Here is a 24,202-nt window from a genome sequence, read left to right as displayed (position 1 = left end):
ATGAATTTACCCTAGAATATTCAGTAATTTTGAGTCTTGCATGTAAATTAACATAGCCAGTAATTGAATTTAGGACCCCACAACCGAGTACTATAGAAGAAATGTTCCCCTCGTCGAAGCAAACTCTTCCAAAGATGGAGCGCTGTATACCCCAGTCTGAATAAGAACACATTTCGGAGCTTAATCTAATTTTGTTTTAGAATCATCACTGCTTTAGATGGTCAGCTTTGTCTGAATCCAGTTGTTTTCTAAAACTGGACAATAACTATCCATCGAGTCTGCCAGCTCCTTGAAATGCCATTAACACTCTGGATTGGTGCAAATTTGAAGGCATCATGAGTAGGTGAGCCTGTTCTGCCAGCCAATAAGATTATGGCTCATCTGATCACGGCCTCAACTCCATCCTCCTTCCCTTTGTAAATCAAAACTCTGTCGGCGCATTGAATATATTCAATGCGATAGAGAATTCCAAAGAATCTCGGCCTTCCAAATTATTCCTATTCTTAAATGGAGACCTTTTCTGAAACCATACCCTAAATGAGGTAAATATCCTCTCCATGCCAAAGAGCTGTGGGAAGTCATGCTGGCAATGGATTGGAGATGATACCCTGCTCATTAGAGAAACCTCCCTCCTGGTTTTGTTTTCTTGTTGCCTCTCCATGGCAGAAAGGATTTAAAAAAAAAAAAAAAAACTTTTCCCCAGAGGGACAGATGAGGAAATAGAAGGGGTGAGTCTCCAAAGTCTCTGGCTGTGCTAAACTGATTATATAATTACATTTATGGTGAACTGGACTGTTCATGTTATCTATTTAACCAAAAACTTCTGGGTAGAAGGTATTCCGAGCATCTGATTAAAACATATAGCTGTCTTAATTGGATTTAATGTAAGTTAGGCTCTGAATGTGGATGGAGCAACTTTACACTTGTGAATGAGAATTTAGATGAAACTAGTTGCGTATCGATGTACAAGTATAAATGTGACTCACCTGCAATTTTCAGCCCCCTTAGTTAAACCCACAACTAATGCTCTCCCTGCCCTTTAAAACTGAATTTAAACTACATGTCTCTAGAAACAAAATTTTAATGTTGATCGCGTTATGGAAAAAGTCGAAAGATTGAAAAATATTACCATGGCAATAAATTTCAAATAAAAGCGACGTGGTCGACAATACTTAATATGATGAATGGGGATATTTTTTCAATTTCCCCAAAGATGCGACAAGTAATTCATTAACTTGTCTAGTTAATCAGGCGGAGGGAAAAGCACCTTTTTTATGATGTTGGAAAGCCTTTTTGATCTTGAGGTGGAATGTGAAGAAGCTACCGAGGCAGAAGGCTTCGGGGAATGCCTGGGGGAATAAGTCTTGCTGAGAGAATCTTGGGAGTGCTGGAGAATAGCAAGAAGCCTTTATCAAGCAAGACAACCCATTGATGTGGGGAAGCATGATATGTTTATTTTGTATCTTGATATGAAGATAAATTGCATCAATTGAGCTAAGTGAATCTGAAAGCTTGTTCTGCTCACTAGCTGAGAGTTCAAGCAGCTTAGCAATTTGTGCAAGTCTTGCCTCACTGTTTTTCCTCCGTCTACTTGAGTGAAGAAATGTACATGGAAAGGCATTAATATCCTGTGCAGGTTTCAAATGGCTGCTGTGGAAGCACCCTGGATTTTATCTTGCATGTAGTTGTGGCAGTGTCTAAGGCACTCTTTCGTGATTGCCGCATTCAGTTTGCTAAAATTGTTAACCTCTGAATTTCTAACCCTCGTGCTTAAATAATTTTGCTGGCTTTTAAAGCAGACCAAGGCAGGCCAGCAGCAGGGTTCAATTCCCGTACCAGCCTCCCTGAACAGGTGCCGGAATGTGGCGACTAGGGGCTTTTCACAGTAACGTCATTTGAAGCCTACTTGTGACAATAAGCGATTTCCATTTCCATCTATAACCAAGTTGTAGATGAGAGCATCAGTAAACGTTTCGGCCACTGATCATCTTGAACCACTGCAGATTCCTCTACCTCACGACAACTACTATCTTGAAGTCATTGGAAAATGTAGTTACTATATATTTGGCACTTTCATCTAAATTGATGCAAGTTGTCGAGGCCCAGCACTGATGCGTGTGGCCCAGTTTCAGCTTGGCAACATGAAAAAGACCCATTTGTCCCTACACTCTGCTTCCTGTTAGCATTAGCTAAGATGTTGCACCTTGTGCAGTAACTGTGTGGCACCTTATCAAATGCAACACATCTAGAGGTTTCCCTTTATCCAACTTTATTTAAACACCAATTGATTAAAGTGTTTCCCAATGACACTAACTGATCAAATTCCAAATTCATTTTTCTAAGCATCTTGCTATAACCATTATGGATTCTAGCAATTTCTCTCTCAGATGTTGGGCTAACTGGTCAGTCTCCATTTTGTGACTGAATGTTTTTAAATTAGCTATTCACCAATCCACTGGGCATTTTGGAAGTTCTAACCAAAGTATCTACAAATGTGTCCACAATCTCTACTGCCATTTCTTTTTAAGATCCTCGGATGCAGGCCATCTGGTTGCAGGGACTTGTCAACCTTTGGGTCCAACAGTTTTCCCAGCACCTTTTCCTACTTTTTTTAAGTTCGTGGGGCGATTTTCAAGTCCTCTACAAATGAAGATGGACACGCTTGTATTTCCATTCCCCAAGTTCTAGAGGGGCAACAAGAGCTTGAATCAACTCTTATTTAAATACTTGTGGAAACTATATTGCTTTTGCATTCCTTTCTAGCTTCCCCTACTCCTATTCCTCCCTTTTAAATCATTCTTAGGTTTTTAATTTGACCATTCTGACATGCCACTAATCTTTGCAGATTGTACAGTTTCTTTCAATTTGATACTACCCTTAAAACTCATGGGTGAAGCATACTTCTTGGTCTTTCTAACTGAGAAATCAGTTATTAAATTTCACCATTAAAATAGCACCTCTGCATCTCTGTCCTAACTTTTTTAACCTAGTTTCACAGTTCATTTTAGATCCGCTTTCATACCGTTGTACTTCATTCAGGTTTATAACGCAAACATTTCTCCCTTGCAAAAGTGCCTAGAGGATGATTAATCATGTTTCATCACTCATTACCAGGCCCAGAATAACCTGCTCCCTGTCTGGCTTGAACGTGCTGCTCCAGGATATTGTCCTGAAAACATTCCGCCATTGTTCCAAACTTGGGCTACATTTGCAAAATCTTTGTGTAAAGTTACCTATTATTATTGTGGTAACTTCGCCTCATGAACCCATATTTCCTCTGGTATACCCTGTCCATGATGTATACCATGATGCCTAATGTTAGAGGGCATATTGGCCTCTAATATTACACAAACTGTACATCTTGCTCTTGGCCAAGGCCATCTCATTACTGTTGAATGTAATCCTTGATTAACAGAGCTACTCCACCACCTTTTCCTACCTTCCTAACTTTTTTCCCCAAGTATTTCATTTATTTATTAATAATACAAAGGTCATCCTCTCCAAGAGTGAGTAAGCTCTGTCTATATTCCATGGAGTTTACAGGAGTGAGGGAGGATTTAATTGAAACACACCAATTCCGAAAGGGACTTGACAGGATAGATGCTGGGAAGTTGCTTGCCCTGGTTGGTGAGGTTAGAACTAAGGCACAGACGGTGCTGACCATTTGGCACCAAGGTGACCATTGTCTTCCCTGGGGACTGTGAATCTTGGCATTTTCCCCAGAGGGCTGTGAATACTTGGTCATTGACTACATTCAAGATTGAGAGCACCTAGATTTTAATGCCCAAGGGAGTCTTGAGGTATTGGGATAATGCAGAAAGTGGGTTGAAGTAGATTAGCCATGGTCTTATTAGATGGCCCAGCAGGTTCAGAGATGAATGATCTCCTATTTTTATGTTTTCAATGTTGTAGCTGACCTGCTAAATCTAAGTTGTTTTTTTTAAATAATACCCCAAAGACTTGAGATGAAACATTTCCAGAGTTGAACTTGGCTACAAAGGGCACAGGAGGTATGTTTGTTCTTGGGATAATCTGGCAAAACCCAATGACCTTGTGGAAGCATGTCTCTGACTCTTGAATGTAATTTGCACAATTGTAGTGGAAAAAGTCCTGGTATGTAGTTTAATTTCCAATTCAACATTACGCTTCCAAAGATCTATTTTGCCATGTGGAACTTCATTAGATCATGAGCAGCATAAATGTAAAAATGGATTCTGTTTTACAGTCAGCAGTAAATTTCAGATTTCAGCAGTAAACTAGAGATTCTCTCTTCTCTTTTTGTGCAAATAGTTTGAGGAATACAAGTTTTCTGAAGTAATTTCCAAAACTATATGGATGGCTCTCCAAAAGGCAACTTTTTTGGCCTTTTTTAACATTTAACTTCAATTGTACAAAAGATCAATTTATAACTGTACATTCAATACATAAAAATGGTATATCTATTTTGGCTTTTATTCCCAATTGTGTGCTTGGGTAGCACGAGGATCTCTGCAATTGTGCATGAAATCAAGCAGAGGAGCAATTGCCTCTTGCACTCCACAATGATGTTGGCAGAGGGCAGAAGCAGTGCATCTCATCTTCCAGCCCCCTCAAAAGTCAGGTACTTTGCCCGATCTCGCTTGCATTACTGCAATTCTGAACTTCTCTGCCACCTGGCAGTTTGTCAGCTAGTGCTTTCTCTCAGTTGGTCAGTTGTGGGTTCAAGGCCCACAAAGACTTACAGATGCTTCACTGTGGTACTGAGGCAATTCTGTATAAGGATCCACCTTTTGGGTGAGATGTAAAAATGAGGACTCGCTTGCTGCCTCTGGTGGAGCTCAAATCCGACATTATTATGAAGAGGTGTGGAGTGTTTATCTCCCAAACTGTTAACCTGGTCACTTGTCATGTTTGTGGGACCTTGCTGTTTGCAAATTGCTGACCGCAATTCCTGCTTTGCTTATAACCAACAAAGCACTTGTGTTTGTGCCATCCAATGGTCATGAAAGGTCCTATGCAAATCTTTCTATTTGCATAGGGAATGGAATATTTTAATATAGTGGTGTTGTGAGATGGATGAACAGCTCACGGTTGTGAAAGACTGTTCTTGGTAACACTTTGTGTACGTTGAACTTTTTAGGACTATCCTTAGACCTCAACGTCTAGATTTCATCGCCTCAATCTACATTCACTGAGTAAACTTCCTTCTGATATTGTCTAATAAAACTTCGGAGTCGGGGGGGGGGGGGGGAACTCAAATCTTTCTAACTAAAAATTCCTCTTGAATTGTAGGTGTACCAATGCTTTCTGTACAGCCAAAAGGAAAGCAGAAAGGCTGTGCTGGCTGCAACCGCAAGATCAAGGATCGTTACCTGCTCAAGGCGCTGGACAAATATTGGCATGAAGACTGTCTAAAATGTGCCTGTTGTGACTGCCGTCTTGGAGAAGTCGGATCTACACTCTACACAAAAGCAAACTTAATTCTCTGTCGTAGAGACTATTTAAGGTAAATATAAGTAGATTAAAAATAATAAATAGGATGTTAATGCAGATTTGTAAATGCCTCTTGAAAGATTCGGTACATGGAGATTTCGAGGAGCACAGAACCGTCCTGCTTCGCCTGTTAGCCAGATCGTGGCTGATCTGATCGTGAACTCCATCTGCACTCTGCATACTCCTGATAACCTTTCACCCCTTTGCATACCAAAGATCTATCCACCCAATATTCAAAGACTCCACCTTTTCAGGATAAAAGACACTCAACCCTCTGAAAATATTTTGCCTCGTCTCTTGTTTTACATGGGAAACTGCTTATTTTTAAACAGCGACCCCTTAAAGGAAACATCCCCTCCACATCTGTGTAGCCTAGCCGATCTAACCCTTCCTCTTGAGACAAACGGCCTACTCCCAGGTGTTTGTCTCATGAGTCTTGCTTCCAATGCACTTGCATCCTGAGACCAATACTGTACACAGTACTGTGGTCTCACTTTTGCCCTATACAACTGTGGCATAACTTTTACTATTAAATTCCCCTCTCAAATGATAACATTCTAATTCTTTCCTAATTACTCACTGAATCTGCATACTAGCCTTTTTGTGATTCATGCACCTGGATTCCTCCATCTCCCTGCTCTGCAATCTCTCGCCATTTAGATGATCTTTCTGCCCAATATGGACAATTTCATAATTACCCACATTACATTCCTCAAAGCTAGGGAGTTTTGAAAAATTAAACACAATGCATCAACAATCTCACCAGACGCCTTGGACCCTAGAATGCAGTCAATCAGGATCCGGTCACTCTAACTCCAACAATTTACTCAGCATTTCAATTGTGCTGAGTTCATCCTTCCCTTCCATTTCCTGGTTTATAGCCACTTCTGGGATGTTGTTTGTATCCTATTTACTATCAATTCTCTACTCTCTCCTTTATTATAGGACCAAGGCTCACTTTATTTTTTCCCAGAAACTTTTTATATTTATAGTTAGCTTTTTCTCTGCACCCAAGAAATAACTGCAACACTTTTTAGTCCGCTATTAGGGTCTCCGGACTTGAAGTGGGAAAGGAAAGTGATGCTTGTTGCCTGCCATTTTGTCCATCTTTCATCCTGAAAAATATCTGGCTTGATCAATCCTAAATCTATTAAACTTCAATAAAGCAATGTGCAAATTGAATGAAGCTGACCTTTTTTTTTATAATATGAAAGAACTGCAACTATAGAAGCCAGTACTTTGTCGTAGGCAGCAGTTCACTCAAATGGCTTTCCAGCAACCTCTGAAAATGAGGCACTTTGTAACTGAAGAAAGATAAAATGTTTTCTAAATGGCGAGAAATTAAACTCTGGGGAGCAAGAGCAATTAAACTCTGGGGAGCAAGAGCATTTGCTCCATGTTCATATCACACAATTAGTGCACAGGGTGCAAAAATAATTAATGGAATGTTAGAATGCCAAGTATGTTTCTTCTATTCTAAAGCCTTGGTCAGACCACATCTGGAATATTGCACAATTCTGGACACCCCTTGGGAAGGATACATTTGAAGGGCAAGTGCAGTTTTACTAAATGACACCGGGACTTGGAGTTTAAGTTGTGGAATGATCCTATTTGAATTTTAAAATGAGTTGGTGGATAAGCATTTTCAAATACAGGCACCCAAGGCCTGGGTGCAAGCTTGCTGCTTTGATAGGGAGTGGGATAAGTAACTTCAGAGTTAGAAGGATGGGAAATTGCATTCTATTCTATTATCTTTTACTCTAATCCTGATGCATTAGTATTGCGAACAAAAAGCTGCAATATGTTGAGAAAGTGGAAGCACAAATCGTGAAAAGTGTCTCCGGACTAAATTGTCTCCGGACTAAATTGTATACTTTAGTCTCCTAAATAGCGAGTAAAATTTCTTTGGCGTGTAACAATGGGTGTAATCCACTTTGTCTCTGATTCATGTCTTTTCGCCATTTAGCAATTGTATGCATGTTGATGCAAAATGCAAGGATAAATAATTCTGTTTAGTCTTTAATAGTTGAAATGCTCCAGCTTAAAGTAATTTTAAGTCTTCCAATATATATCCTTTGTTCCTTAGAACTTTGCTTCAATGTATTTGGGCCATAAAATAATTGGCTTGGGTGCCATCTTTGGCACATTTTGTGTAGAGGTCATAATTGTACTGGATACAACATTGGGAGTGCTAGCATGGGCCAACCCATAACAGATTTCAAAAGGCAATTGACATTTGGCACAATTGTGATTTTAAAAAATATGAACTGGAAGTATATTTTTAAAATTATTGCCCAGACAATCTTTTGACTGAAGATTTTTGCAAACCTGTCGAGTATAACAAAAACTGTAGTAAGGCCTAGAAGCTGGTGCTGACTGGCATCATTGTCAGCCATGGCCCAGTTGGTAGCATTCACCTCTATGTTGTGGGTTCAAGTCGCACTCTAGAACCTAAATCAAGGCTGATTCTCCAGTGCACTACAGAGCGAGTGCCACACTATTGGAGGTGCGTGCTTTCAGACCGTTATTAAACTGAGATCCAACTTGCTGTCTTGGGTGGATGCAAAAGATCCCGTGGCACTGTTTTGGTGAAAGGGAGAGGGTGGGTGGTGATTGATCGTATCCTGGTCAATGTTAATCCTTCAGTCAGCATCACAAAAACAGATTAACTGGTATTTTCCCTACATTATAACTGTGACTCCAGTTCACAAAAGTAATTAATTGGCTGTGAAGAAAGATGTCCTGAGATGATGCAAGTCTATATATGATGCAATGGTGAGGATGGGGCCGCTAATGGGATGTCGTTGCTTGCGCCCTTCCTAGACTCATCATTAAACCAGTTCTACTCATTTAAACTAATTTAAAAAATCAACAATATGATATCTCCTCTAGCAGTCCACCAGAATATGGGGTCCATAGTTTGCAGCTTGCCTGACAGCTTTCTTTCTTTTCGTTTATAAATTTAGAGTGCTCAATTCATTTTTTTTCCAATTTTAAGGGGCAATTTAGCAGGCCAATCTACCTACTCTTGCACATCTTTGCATTGTGGGAGTGAAACCCATGCCAACATGGGGAGAATGTGCAAACTCCACACAGTGACCCAGAGCCAGGATCGAACCTGGGACCTCGGTGCTGAGACAGCAGTGCTAACCACTGCTCCAATGTGCTGCCCCCGACATTTTTCTTTTTGCAGGTTACCCAACATAACCACATGAAAATGTGGCGCATTTGAGCGCAAGGCTCCAAGTCATTTTGGAGGGTTTCTGAATGTTGAATACAAAGAATATACATAAAATGGTGCACAGAATTTCCTACTGTTCAATAAATTTCAATCCGAAAGCAGCTGGCGTTTTGGTTTGACTGGTTTCCCTTACCACTTCACTGAACTGTTGCCCTAAATTGTCTGCTCACATCCCTGCAACACGGCTTGATGTGTACTGACCAATACAGTACATGGTCAGTGGCATTCAAAATAGTCCCCTTTTTTTGTTGCAGGAGGGTAAAACCTGTGTACAGTTGAGCTGACTGATGAAGATTGGTTTCTATGTACACTGTTTAGATTCTTATGTTGACTCGTTTGAAAGTGCAGTTAAAATAATTGAACACTTATTGTAGCTGCTGTTCAACACTTGGATCATATGAAGCAGCTGGTTTGAATCGGAAATCTTTCCCCAACCTCTGGAATAATACTGAATACAACTCTCAAGAGGTCTCGAGTACATCCCCCATTGGGCCAGCAGCTTGCTGCTCAGGATTTGCAGCCTTTTTCTGTGGCAGTGTTGGATGTGTTTAAAGGAATGAAGTATGGCTTTGGGCATACAGCGATTCTTTCCACCCCTATTCTTTCCGCCCATGTTCTACACTGGTCTCATGACGGCTATCCAAAAAATAAACCATCACTTTTTTCCTGCTACAGCTATGCTGCCTTTTGCTTTAACTATTTAAATTTGCCCCTTGCGTTTATTGGAGGAGGCAGTGTCCAACATGCGTGCCACTGCTGCAGTTTAACTGAGTTTCTGCATAATCTAGCTGTGGCTTTTATTCATTGGCTAGAGAACAATAGTTGACTTGTAGAAATCTTTGGGCACTAATTCTGACTGCTCTTCCATCCACTGAGGTGCCATCACCTCCTGTAATACTAGCTGTCAGCTCCTAACTTTTTTTTCTTTATTTGTTTGAATTGGCAATGTCCAATCATCTCCATTTGATCAGTTGGAAGACATCCAGAAGCAACAATTGGAGATTGTCAAAATCTGTCAGGATCAGCAGGAGGGCAAAGCTGAATGTGATTGTAACCGTTTTGTTTATATGAACAAACGTGAGGCAGAAAAGTAGAACCTGAAACTACAAGATTAAACTGCAACTTGTTTAGACTCGAGTTTCACGCTAATGAAGGTTAGTTGCTGACACTTGAGGGCCTCTATTACCATTGAAATGGCTTGGCGGTGTGTCACCACATTGGGCTTGCTGGGGTTTAGGAATCTGGTGTTCTACTACAAAGTGAAATGTTGCTTTTGTGTGCAGTCGCTCTGTAATTTGGCTGGTTACAATTTGCTTTACTGTAATGAACAAGGTTGTCAGAGTAACTGGCTAAAGCGCACACACCACTTAGTAGGGCCAACAGATGTGTGGAAATAAGGGGCAGCAATGTTTCCAGCATTATTGCAAACCTTCAATCAGTCTGCTGGCTGTAACTGAGCACAAATAGTCCTCGTGCATTTTGTTTAAAGGAAGAAATTGCAGTGTACTGGGATTTTTCTTGAAGCTTTCAAAAAGCCTTCCTTAAATGTGTTTCCATGACCTCATGGTTTTAGCAGATGGATGATGCAACAAGCTCCAGTCTGTACAATGGTCTTGAAATGCATCTAACCCTGAAACTATATTTAATTTAAGCTGACTTGCTTTACACCACATTGCACGTCCAATGCCACAACTTGGTGTAAACCCCACATCCATAATGTTTTCCTGCAGCTGTCAGTTTTTCTGCCTTCGAGGTTGGCATGTCTTCCTTTTTAAAATTCTCAGGTCCAACGGACAAACCTGCTTTATTTCCAGGAAGTTTCTGAAAGGGAAGTGACTGACTTTGGATAACTTTGTGGAAAAGCTGATTCGCTGTATGCTGTTTTCTTCTTCGTTGCAGAAAAAAATGTAAGCAATTGTGAATTGAATGGTCCCACGGGGTACGGGGTCCATTCAAAATCGCAATTGTTGGGCACAGGAGGCCATTCAGCCCATGCCTGCATTGGCTCTCCGAATAATCAATTCCCTATTCGTGCCTTCCCATATCACTGCACATTCTCCCTTTTCTGATAACCATGCAGTTTCTTTATGCTTCAATTGAACCTACTTCCAACCCCACACACTGCTGTGTGTTCCAGACCTTAATCAGTCATCACTTATTTTGCTGATAATGCAAAATATTGTTATATTTGTGCCCCCTCATTGTCTATCCTTTCACCAATGGGAACCATTTCTATCTATCTATTCTGCCACGATTTTTCTCAATCTCCCCACAGCCACCTAACTTCTCCAGTCTAAACCAGAGCTACTCAACCCTGGAACTAGCACATTCCAATCTTTGCAGCCAAACCTGGATGCGATACTGAGCTGAAATGTTTCTTTTACAGAACCTCCTTATTAAACTATTCATTCCACCTGTTCTGCCACTTTCAATGACTTGTACATATATGCACCCAGGTTCTTCTGCTCCTGCACCCTTTTTTCAAATTGTTCTCTTATTTTACATTCCTCCTATAAAAATGAATCGTCACATTTTTCCACATTAAACATGTATCTGTCCATTCTACCAACTTCTTGATATCTTTTTTGAAGTTCTACACTCTCCTCATCACGCTTTTCACAATGCTTCCAAGCTTCATATCATCCACAAACTCATTGTGTGCTATATACCTGGAGTATTGTGCACAAGTTTTTGGTCCCCTTTATTTGAGGAAAGATGTAGTGGCATCTTGAGGTGGTTCAGAGGAGGTTCACTAGATTGATTCCACAGATGAGGGGTTGTCATATGAGGAGAGATTGAACAATTTAGACCAGGGGTGGGCAAACTGCGGCCCGCCAAAGGTCTTTATGCAGCCCACCAAGATCAAGTCATAAAAAAAAAATTTGTTTTATTTTTTTATTTTTAAAAGGTTACTTACTGGTATAGGGTGGATATATTGACTTGAGTAGGGTGATCATTGCTCGGCACAACATCGAGGGCCGAAGGGTCTGTGCTGTACTGTTCTATGTTCTATATGAGGCGCCCAGAATCATAACCGGGTGAAGTAATTATTTTACTTAATATACTATGCGGCCCTTTAAAATTGTGAATTTCTGAATGTGGCCCTTGCACGGAAAAGTTTGCCCACCCCTGATTTAGACCTACACTCTTTTGAGTTTAGAAGAATGAAAGGAGATCAAATTGAGGTATACACGATGCTAAAAGATAATGGATAAAGTAGATGTGGAGCAGATGCTTCCTCTTGCGGGGCATTCCAGAGAGGTCATAATCTAGAATAAGTAGCAGCAAACCGATTTGGCGCGAAACTACTTCCCCAAAAGGTTGTGAATCTGGAATTCACTACCCCAGTGCGGTGGATGCAGGGACAGGGGAGTAGATTTACGGAGTCAGACAGGTTTTTAATTGGTAATGGATTGAAGGGTTATGGAGAATGGGCAGCACAGTGGAGTTTGAGGCCATGATGGGATCAGCCATGATCACATTGAAGATGTTTAGGCTCGGGAGACTAAATTGTCTATTCCTTCTCCTAGGTCCTGTGTTCTCGGGAGGAGATCCTCAGGCTGATTTCTTCATCCAGCTCTTGGTCTGTAGCATTGCAGGGAACGGATGAAGAACGTTTCAGCCATGATAGAATGGCGGAGCAGATGGGGCAAATGGCCTAATTCTGCTCCTATATCTTGTGATCATTTGAAATGAAATGAAAATCGCTTATTGTCACAAGTAGGCTTCAATGAAGTCTTCAATTAAGTTACTGTGAAAAGCCCCTAGTCGCCACATTCCAGCACCTGTTCGGGGAAGCTGGTACAGGAACTGAACCATCCTGCTGGCCTGCGTTGGTCTGCTTTAAAAGCCAGCGATTTAGTAGTGTGCTAAAACCAGATTTAGGTCACGAATATACCTCAAAAGGTCCCAACACAAACCCCTAGTGAACTCCACTGCAGCCCTTCTTCCAGACCGAAACATCCATTAACCCCTACTGTTCTGCCACTCTGCCAATTCCATATCAATGTTGCTATTTTCCCTTTTATTCCACGATCTCTAACTTTTCTGGCAAGCCTGGCACTATCAAATACCTTTCAGAAGTCAGTGTACACCCCATGAACAGCACTGCTCTGATCCATTTCCTCTGTTACCTCTTAAAACCCAAGTTAGTTAAATGTTTTGTTTTTCCTTTAGAAATCCATGCCGGCTTTCTTTAACCAATGTTTGTCCATGTGATTCTTCATTTTGTTCCAAATCGCTTCCTAACCATTTCCTCACACTGGAATTAAACTGACTGGCCTATGGTTGCTGAATTTTTCTTTGCATCCATTTTCAAACTAGGTATAACATTTGAATTCTCCAGTCCTCGGGCTACACTCCTGAGTTAAAGGAAAACTGGAAAATCGTGATCAGTGCCACTGCAATTTCCAGACACTTCTCTGCATCCTTGGATGCATTTCATCTGGTCCTAGTTGCCTGCCTTTGGTCCACAGACAGCCTATCCAATATCTCATCAATTTAAAACCCTTCTAGTGCCTGAAATACTAGCAAGGCCTGGTAAAGGTGGATGCAACGCTGTGCACTCTGCCTCCATGCATAAATCCTTTACCCTAATTGGCCTACTCCCTATTTATAGGCCTATAGAAGATTTTGGCATTCACTTATGTTGACTGCCAGTTCATCCCCCTTCTTTTCTGGCTGGATTTGATTGGTTTTGACTGCCTGAGGGGGAAAGAACACCTTTTTCAAGTCCATTGTTCAGCAACTCTTTTTTCCAGCCAAATTTGTACTGTGTTTTTGCCTCATTGGAAGTTGGTTTTCACCCGTTATTCTTGATCTAGATTGCTGTCTTTAATCCATGATCAGCCTAAATCTTATGCCACAGCCTCATTCGGGGCTGTTTAGCACAGGGCTAAATCACTGGCTTTGAAAGCAGACCAAGGCAGGCCAGCAGCACGGTTCGATTCCCGTAACAGCCTCCCTGAACAGGTGCCGGAATGTGGCGACTAGGGGCTTTTCACAGTAACTGCATTGAAGCCTACTCGTGACAATAAGCGATTTTCATTTCATTTCATACTGGCATTATGCCACTTGGCACACCTCATTCCCAGATCTACCAGTGCTACCTCTCTCTTATTGGGACTGAAAATATGCTGCTGTAGAACATTTTCCTGATTACCCTCTGACCTTTGCATACTCCCAATCCATGTTCAGATAATTAAAGTCCCTCCCTATACTTTTTGCACCTCTTACAATTTCTGTGCAAAATAATTTATGTGCAAATTTGTTCCTCTACCACTTCCTCACTAAAGGTTGGCCTATGGACACAGAGCAATGTAACCCCACTTTTATTTTGGTTCCATAGCTCTTGCTGAATAGATTACATCCTTGACCCTTTTCACCCTCTTTCTTGCAATTGTCTCTTATCAATGCAACTTCTACTTTCCTGTTCACCTTGTATCCAGGAATATTTACAGAGCCAGGTCTCTTCTCTCAGCCCCAACATGGATGACAGTGGTTAGCACTGCTGTCTCTCAGCGCCAGGGACCTGGGTTCAATTCAGGCCCTGGGTGACTCTCTGTGGAGGTTGCACATTCTCCGTGTCTGTATGGGTTTCCTCCTGTCTTCCAGAGATGTGCACATTTGGTGGGGATTCGGGGCTGGGGCAAGGGAGTGGGTCTAGGTAGGGTGCTCGGAGGGTCGGTGCAGACTTATGGGCTGAATGGCCTCCTTCTGTCCTATATAGATCCTATGGATCACATTTCCATATTGCAATCTGTACCTGTAACTTACTAATCTTATTTACCACACTGGTGCACAATGACACTTATTTAGACTATTACTTTTTCCCCTTACTCTGATCCCACCTATTAACTTGCCATTCCTTCTAATGCACCCTCCCAGTATGCTGTGCACCTTGGGTAATCCTCTTTGAAGTTCTTGGTTCCCACACACATTAGTTTAAACCTTCCCCAATAGTGCTAGCAAAACCGCCTACAAGAAACTGTCCCAGGTCTATTTACGTGCTGGTTCCAATGTTTGGAACTTGACAACTAGCTGTCACACCCACCACTCTTTCTCTTTTCCTTCCCCTCCCCCCCTGCGCACAAGCGTGCGCATACGCACGCACACATACACACTCGTGCTCTGCAGCCACTGGTGACATCCTTGACCCTGGCACTAGGGAGGCAATGCACCACATCAGGAGAGAATTTGTGCATTACATGCCCAAACCCTCTACTTGTGATCCCTTTAAGCTGTTGAGTGACCATGTCTAAATGTGATATCTATTAAGTGCTCAACCTCATGGGTGTGCTGCCATAATGTCGGAGGCTGCTACAGTTTTGGAACCTGGAGTGTTCATTGCCACCTCTGCAAATGGTTGCCCAGGATCTGAAGTGCACTCTTGGGTTGGAGCAACTGTCCTGCTGCTAATAAATCTCCAATAATATGTATGTTGCATATACTGACATTACTTTTTACTATATTAGAAGCCAGTGACTGATCCTTGAAGCTATCTGCAGACTGACTAGTTTTAGTGGAGGGGGGAGGAAGTGGGTAGTGGGGGGGGGGGGGGGGGGGGGGGGGGCAGGAAGTGGTTGTTTTATGCTCTTGATGTAGCATAAGCTGCTTCCTTGATCTGCACTCTGACAAAGGAAGGTTCAGACTTGGAGATAGCTTTAACACATTTATTAAACTGTTAACAATTCTCCTACTTGGATTCGACACTCCTGTTAATCCTGCTATAACTACTCAGACTGACGAACCAGTCTGCTACAATCCACGTGGTGTGTGTGAGATGTGTTCAATCAACCGTGTGCGCTCACTAAGTGTCGCCACTGGAAAGAGGAAGATCATGTGGGCTGTGTCCTTGTATATGGGTTGGTGTAATGCCCCCCTGTAGTAGTGTCACCTCTGTGTCTTGAATGCCCATTGGTCATGTCATATCTTACTGGCCTATTGGTTGAATGTCTGTCATGTCTCTGCTCCCTCTAAGGTCTATCTAGTCTGCGTGCATTTACATTAACCCCTTGTGTATTTACAGTGATGCATATCATCACAGTGGGTGTAGTGGGAATGGGGTGGGGGGGGGGGTGAGGGGGGAGAGAGGAGGAGAGGAAGTGGGTGTAATTGCCAGTAGAGAAGAGGTGTCTTGCCCTATTTTGCAGCATTTTAATACCTGCATCTTTCACCTGTAGGTTTCTTTTTGCAGGAATCCGACTAAAAATAAATTATTGCATCTTCACTGTGGTAACGTTTTAATTCCCTTCTAATTTTTCAGTTAATTTACGAGCATAGCTACCAATTAAAACATGCCTTTCACTTTCCTCGCTGGTTTCCAGTAATTTGAGAAGTAGTCATTAGTCCCAGATTTTGAAACCGAAGCAATCTAATTTCCTTAAAAAATTAATATAGAAACAGGTACATTAGCAGACATCTAACGTCTACATTCCCAATTTGCTTTCATAAAATTAAATTTGATTTTGAACTGAAATAACCCACCAGGCTAAGTAGCCTGTTTGCAATTTTATGTTGGTATTGAGATTAAAAAATGAGCTTTAATAACCTAACTGTGTGACTGATGGCAGCAAAGGTCTGCAATAGCAGCAAGTGTCAAATTAAATCCATTGGGAATACAATTTTCAAACTTGTATGTTGAGCGTGCTTCCTAAACCTAACCAATCAATTCAAGACAGTCATCCACATGTTTCTGCACTGGAACATTCCGACAAAATGAAAGAAGGAAATGGGACATAGTTCAGAGTTGAAGAAACGTGCAGTTCTCCAGTTGTAGGGCAGGAAAAGGTTGGAGATGGCAAATCCTTTGCATAGATAGTGGCAAAAGTGGTAATGTCACTGGGCTAGTAACTTGAAGCTCTGGAGTCCAGGGTTCAAATCCTGCAATGACAGCTGATGGAATTTAAATCAATTGTTTTTAGGGGGGAACATCTGGTTCACTGTCATTCGCAGAAGAAAATCTGATTCACTTGGTCTGGCCTATGTGACTCCATACCCACAGACATATGGTTGACACTTGCCCTCAAAATGGTCTAGCAAACCATTCAAAAAAAAAAGTACCAGCTACAGATGTCCAAATGAATTGAAAGGTTAGATCAAATGTGGCTAAATGAAGGAAAGGGAATTTGTTCACTTAAATGGGTTTGCAAAAGTGACATATGAACCTTCTAATTGAGGATAGGTTACTGTTACAATCCCTTTGGGGAAACTGAACCAGAATTTAGTGAATAACCCTCAGATGAAATAATTCCCTTTTGTTTTTTGTAACTTTTAGCCTATCCCTTTTTGTTTTTTGTAACTTTTAACCTAACCAAAACCACATGAATTAACAGGGAAATGATACTTGAAATAAAACGTTACATTTCACTTGCATAAACAAGATGATGTATGTCTTACAGACCCACAAGCATTTATTTAATTGCATCATTCTCCACACGTGTTCCTACATTGCACGGTTCCACAATTTGCTGTTTTGATCATGCAGGGTAGATCAGAAGTCCTATCTAACAACAGCAATACACATTTCTATGAACCCTCTCTTCCTCAGTCCTGATGATTATTATGTAGCTTTCAAAAATTAATCGACCCAGAACACCCTCCAGTCCAACAGGTTTGTTTCAAATGTTGGACTTTAACCTGGTATTGTAAGACTTCTTACTGTGCTCACCCCAGTCCAATGCTGGTGTGGTAGTATGGCTAGGGAGATCACATTACCTTAGAACCAGGCTGCCATTGGTACAGCAGTCCCGCTGCCCATTGGCCCAGGCAAGTCATGTGCCTCTCTGCCAATTGGCTGTGGCTAGTCATGTGACTCCCCACCGATTTGGCTGAGAGGATGGTTATAAAAGCTCATACCATGCGGCAGTCGGCCTTTCCTTGTATGACCACTGCAGGGCTCACATCTAGCTTATTAGAGCCTAATATTTGAATCCTCTCTGACTTGTCAGATTGATGGTAGATCAGCTGGCATCTCCACATCACCCTCTTTCATAGTTTGGCTGCTTCTGGGGAAAACACCTAGCTCTTTAGTATCTGAGAATTCCTGCAACTCTACAGGTTTTAGACCCTGTTAAACCAACTTGGACAGTACGCCTAATGGTTTCTGTCCCCATTTCTACCAAACAGAAAAGCTGACCTCTTCCTGGGGTGAATTTTGTGCCCCTTTCCGTCTGCTTTCTCCGTGTGCTGATTGCCTTCACCTTCGCTCCTCTGTAGCTCTCGTTTATCTCCAGCTGTGTCTGGTCTCGTTGCCTGTTGGTACGGCTTCCAGGTCAATGTTTGCTAGGCCGCATGGACCAACATTTTTTTAACAAATGTTTCTTATTTTCATGAAATTGCAAGTGTCATACCTGCGTGTAGTACCTTACAAAAGCAATCGAGACAAAATTAGAATTGCAAAAGAGCGCAAGAAGAGAAGAACCCCACACAAACTAGGTTCATTACGTATTTTAAATCTGCCTCCGTTCCCCGGTCTGTTGGCCCTAGCATGTATTTCCCCACATTCATGCTCCCTCGGATTCTCGTACCCCCCTCCAATTGGCTGTCTGTTGGCTACAAATGAGTCCTGGAACAAATTGGTGAATGACTTCCACATGTGGAAGCCCTCTTCCAACCCTCTGAATTTCATTTTTCTCCTGTTGGAGAAATTCTGACATGTTGGCAAGACGGTCTGCAGCTTTCGGTGATGCTGTTGATTGCCAGCTGAGCAGGAGTCTTTGGGCGATTGGAGAGGCAAGGGTGTTGCCGCACCTTCCCGTGAGTTCTGGCTGGACTGATACCCCTGAACCAGAATACTGCCACTTTCGGGCTTGACTTCACCCTCCTCCCCACAATCTTGGACATTGCCTCAAAAGAAGCCTGTGCAGAACCTGACCAGTCTGGGCATGCCCAGAACATGTGGGTGTGGTTGGCCAGGCCTCCCTGGCACCGTTGACATTTGTCCACATGAAGAACCTGCTCCATTCCGGTTCTGTTTAGGTGCACTCTGTGCACCACTTTCAGCTGCTTTAGACTTAGCCTTGTGCATGTGAAGGTGGAGTTTGCCCTGTTTAGTGCTTCGATCCAGTGTGTGTCTCTTTCTATTCCTAGTTCTTCCTCCAGTTTTTCCTGTCTCGCCAAGCAGGGAACATGAAAATGAAAATCGCTTATTGTCACAAGTAGGCTTCAAATGAAGTTACTATGAAAAGACCCTAGTCGCCACATTCTGGCGCCTGTTCGGGGAGGTTGGTACGGGAATTGAACCATGCTGTTGGTCTGCTTTAAAAGCCAGCTCCTTAGTCCTGTGCTAAACCAGCCCCTTGAAAGAGAGGTACAGTTAGATGCCAGATAGGTTTCCTTACTGCCTCTGGGTGAAAGGTAAATTACATTTGAACTCTAGGAAAGCGAAGCATTGACAGATGTTCAAGAATAGAAGCTACCTTCATTTTTGCATTGTATTTGATTTGGCAAACTGAATTATGAAAGAGGATGACTCGTGAGTGAAGAGTTAATAACAATTCATTCACTATTAGATAGTAAAATTAGAACCTGTTATCTGGAAATATTATCTCTGGATCTGGAAACGCATTTTTGTGAATACAAGTAGAAAAGGAAATATAAATGATTTAGAAATAGGACTATTATAATGATCTTGAATTTTATAACTTGGTTAGGTAATAGTTGGAATATTGTCCATGTAGAATCTCCATTTGCTATCAAAACAGATTCCAAAAAATGAAAACTTAAAATAAGCAAATGCTGGGAAATACTCAGGTTAAACTTTTAACTCCAGTCAAGGCAATAGAGCAAGTTGATACTTCAGTTGACTAGCACTAGTACTTAAATGATCTGACAAACCAGACCTTCCATTGCTATAACCATCTGGGACCAAATTAAAGTCATGTGGCTATTATGAAATGGGCAGGATGCAGAAAGAAATGAATAGTTGTAAAAGGAAGGTTTGGCCCTGTAGGATGATTCACATTTGGCGCTGTTCACTTACTTACCATCCATTAATGATGGTGTTGGAAATCCAGTGACAAACTGCAGTTAGAGAAAAAATATGGAAGATTGTGACTGAAACAATGGATGGATTGCCGGGGGGGGGAGATTTGGCAATTCATTTGGAAATATGAATATCAGGGGGTTGTGGCGGGTTGGTGATGGGAAGCACAGCACATGTTTTTTAATTTGGCTCTTCCATCATTCCGTAGAGGAAAAAAATGCTTTTCATTTTGAGTTAATGTATAATTTAAAACCTCCAAATAAGTGGTGGCTGCAAATGGTGTTTTGTATTGGAGAAAATTTTGATCGGCCAGCAGAGGTGTACTTTGCAACAAAGATTTCAATCTGGCAAAGGTCGTGTAGGGGAGTCAAAATCTTTGAAAACTGGAGTTTCTACAAGGAATCGGCAAGACTAAACAACCCATGGAATGCAGGACAGGAGAACCACCACATGCTCTATCATAAATCAAAACTAAATTCTACAATATGCATTGCAGTGGAATAATGCAGCATGCAATTCGAACCAAACTTTGTCCACTTTCTTCAGAGACTGGCATGCATGTGATTTTAGTATCTGGTCCAAGTTACAAGGTGATGGTAAACACGTTATGCAATTGGATCACTTTTGCGTACTTTACAATTTTTAACACTTCAAATAGCAAAAGGAAGCGTCTGCCACGGAACCTATTGGCAAATGTAGCTCGTGCTGCACCTTGTTAATGAAGCAGAAATACAAAATTGTGCAGAAATGTAATTAAATATGAATGTTCAGGTAGTGAAAGCAAATAATTAAAAAATGTAATGTTCCATCAGTATTGCATTTCACAATCAACCATGCTTGCCATTTTAAGGCATGTGGGGCCAGACCCTTTGCTGTTTGAGAAATTTTTATTTACAATCCGTATTTCCACAATGAGATGAATAGTCGAGAGATGACTTAGTCGCAGTCAGGAGACTCTCATTCAAGTAATGCCATGGGTCTTGTCCGCCTGAACTGATACATAGGTGCGCTCCAGTATTGCACTGAATTGTTAGTTTAGGTTGTGAAGGTCATCACCTGGGCTTGAACTTGTAACCTCCTTCTGATGGGGTAACTTATACCAGTTTGGAGTGGCCTAGTTTTTCCAGTTGATAAATGTACAATGCAAGGGTTAGTGAGGATTATCTTCTGCCTTATTGTCTTTTGCGAGCTTTCAACAGATCCCAGAATCTGGATGGCATTGCGAATGGAATCTTTGAGATTTACCAGATTAATTTGCCTTTGTGCTGTTTTGTTCAAACGGCTTGTATGGAGTTTATCAGAAATCATTTATTTTTCCATTTGCCAGGCTGTTTGGTACCACAGGGAATTGTGCAGCATGCAGTAAACTGATCCCTGCCTTTGAAATGGTGATGAGAGCCCGGGAAAATGTCTACCACTTGGACTGCTTTGCCTGTCAGCTGTGCAATCAGAGGTAAGGCAGAGACAACGGCTGTATCCAGCCCAGCAAAAGCCATCACTATATTTAAAAGTACAATTGACATTTTGAGCTTTAAAATGTGTAACTTTCCTGAATTTGTCTTCCATATTAAATGCACCCAATTGGCATGGTCTTTCATTTGTAGTTCCAATTTAACATGCCAGTAAAAGATATCTTTTAAAAACTGCCCTTTTTTCCCCCAAGCTTTGCTTCGATAAATGTGGGTACCACTTATTTTCATTCTGAAATGTGGCACCTTGGGGGTGAATGTTTTTTTTTAAGGAAGGGAAGGGAATCCTATTTTACAGGATTAAAAGATTATCATTTATCCCTGGTGGTCAGCTTTTCCTAACCATTCTCGATCCAGGAAGGAAGTTCGTCTTGTAGACTATCCTTGGTTGCACAAAAGGCAAATTACTGCGGATGCTGGAATCTGAAACAAAAACACAAATGGGGCAATCTCAGCAGGTCCGACGGCATCTGTGGAGCGAGAAGGGAGCTAATGTTTTGAGTCATCCAGACTCTAATGTTAACCCCCCTTCTCTCTCCACAAATTGAAGACTTGACCTCTTCCCCCTGGGGACTGACTTGTTAGGTTGCCAATTAACTGGCAGGTCACTGAGCTGAGATTGAATGAAGCAATTCTTGTGAATGTTTACTGACCAGAAGGAACCGCCTGTCTTCAGCTGATCTATGATGGGATAAGCTTGACGACATTCAGGACAAAGCAGCCTGCTTGATCTACTTAACAATTCACGCCTTCAACCGATGCACAGTGTGCACCATCTACAAGATGTCCTGTTGGGACTCACCAAGGCTCCTTCCAACAGCATGTTCCATGGAAAAGGCCAGCAGATGCATCAGAACACTACCTGCAAGTTCCCCTCCCAAGCTGTGCACATCTTGACTTGGGACTGCAGTGCAGTTCCTTCACTGTTGCTGGGTCAAAATCCTGGAATTCTCTCCCTAGCACAAGTGTTACTGTTCTACACCACATGGACCAGCAGCAGTTCATAAAAGCAGCTCATCACCACTTCCCAAGGGCAATTAGAAATGGGTAACAAAAACCATGAAGAAGTAAAGCACCATTCCAGATGCATGCTTTCTGAATCTACCCCAGCATTCCTGGAAGTTGATCTAACTCTTCCTAGACGGTGGTCAAATGCATGTTCATCACAGATTGTAATCTTGTTTACAGCTCAAAATTCAAATACACAATTGAAGTATGCAGTGGTGGAGAAATCAAACTTTGATTCGCAGGATGTGAGTGGTGAAGCCTGCATTTATCTGCCCTTGAGGTGGATGTTGGGTGGTGAGCTGCTGCCTTAAATAAATGGGAATTTTTTTTTTGTATGGTTTGATATACCAAAGCAGTGCTCGCTAGTCTCATTTTAGCAAGGGCAGTTAGGGGTGAGCCGTGTTGGTGTGGGATTGGAATTGACCGGGGCAGGTTAAACATGCTCAATTTTTTCCCCCAAGATATTTGTGAACAGAAGTCAAGTGTTCTGTGCTTTTCCAGCACATGAACCAGTTATATTCTATTATTAGGAGTGGCACGGTAGCACAGTGGTCAGCATTGTTGCTTCACCGTGCCAGGGACCCGAGTTCGATTCCTGACTTGGATCACCTGTGGGGAGTTTACACACTCTCCCCGTGTCTGTGTGGGTTTTCTCTGGGTGCTCTGGTTTCCTCCCACAAGTCCCGAAAGACGTGCTTGTTAGGTGAATTGGACATTCTGAATTCTCCCTCGAGTTGTATCCGAACTGGTGCCGGAGTGTGGTGACTAAGGGATTATCACAGTAATTTCATTGCAGTGTTAATGTAGCCCACTTTGTGACACTAATTATCATTGCCATGCTAGCCTTTAAAACTAATCTGGAATAAACTAATTTTAAATTCAAACTGCCAAAATGGGATTTGAACTCTTTTGGATTTGGTCCAAATCTTTGGATTACTAGCCCACTAACATAACCGCTACTGCTCTTTCCTTGTAGAATGCTTTAACATTCCCATCGGTATGTATTAAAGCTGTTCACTAATTATGATCTGCAGTCACCTTGTAGGCAAATGTAGCAGCAAATAGGCACACAGCAAGATCTCCATCCATAAATGAATGGGTAATCCTGTTAGTGTTTTTGGCTGAGGGAGGAATGTTGGACAGAACATCCTGCGTTGAAGAGAATCTCCATGCCAGCTGCAAGCTTGGGTCGGCAGGATTTCTGAAATGGCATAAGGCCATTCACTGGGGGAAATCCTGCAAATCTCCCTTGTATATCTAACTTTCTCATTTTTTTTTTCTTCTTTAGGTTTTGTGTGGGAGACAAATTTTTTCTGAAGAATAACATGATCCTCTGCCAAATGGACTATGAGGAAGGGGCAATGAATGGAAGTTTCCCATCACAAGTTCAGTGACTTGCCCATGGCCTTCTAAAGCATTGTGGGATGTTCAACACTTAAACGAAAATGGAGAGCATCTGTCGGCTTGCTTGCAACACTTCAATTAGTCCAGGATGGATTAAAGTAACTTTCTCCAACACTGAGCAATTAAGATTTTAGGTGCACAGCTGTGCCTGTTTAGCTGGGCAGTGCTTTGCCTGTACGTTTTGTGATGTTGGGTCTGGGAGGGTATGTACAGTGTTTCTGTATATATAAACTGGAACATTTATTTTACATAAATGTAATGCAATTTTATTATTACTGGTGTGCATTAAAGAAAATTAAATGTTCCTACTTGTGAACATTGACTTTTTTTTTAAACTTCAGCAAATGAACAGCTACTCCAAAAAGATGTAAAATTGATCAGTGCTGGAAACTTGCACGTCAAATACTTGCTGTGGAAGTAATAAGATTTTTCTTTTTACAGATCTTGATCTAATGCCTTGAATTTGGTGCATAACTAGACCAGACTATAGTCCACTATTGAAGTGTACAGATGGGTGAAATAATAATAGTACAAGAACATCACTCTGTGCAATTGTTTTTGTCACATCAATTTTTTTCTTCCAGTTTGTAACAAATTTGATTCTGTAGGCAGCAGTTTTCTGTT

General features: G+C 41.7%; 1 protein-coding gene across 6 annotated transcripts in view; it reads left to right on the top strand.

Moving 5' to 3' along the window:
* lmo1 (LIM domain only 1) overlaps positions 1-23,882 on the top strand; it is a 41,386-nt gene extending 17,504 nt beyond the window's left edge. For all 6 annotated transcript variants that reach the window (XM_038808116.1, XM_038808121.1, XM_038808117.1 and 3 more), the window contains 3 exons: positions 5,272-5,485; positions 21,025-21,150; positions 23,463-23,882. In XM_038808116.1, the coding sequence (XP_038664044.1) occupies positions 5,272-5,485; positions 21,025-21,150; positions 23,463-23,568 (446 nt within the window). In that variant the 3' untranslated portion in view covers positions 23,569-23,882. The remainder of the gene's footprint in view (positions 1-5,271; positions 5,486-21,024; positions 21,151-23,462) is intronic.
* The last annotated feature ends 320 nt before the right edge of the window (positions 23,883-24,202 follow it).

The sequence above is a fragment of the Scyliorhinus canicula genome, chromosome 9, assembly GCF_902713615.1.
Source record: "Scyliorhinus canicula chromosome 9, sScyCan1.1, whole genome shotgun sequence".
Classification (NCBI taxonomy): Eukaryota; Metazoa; Chordata; class Chondrichthyes; order Carcharhiniformes; family Scyliorhinidae; genus Scyliorhinus; species Scyliorhinus canicula.
The sequence above is the reverse complement of the archived record's forward strand: the minus strand, read 5'-3'. Positions and strand labels throughout refer to the sequence as shown.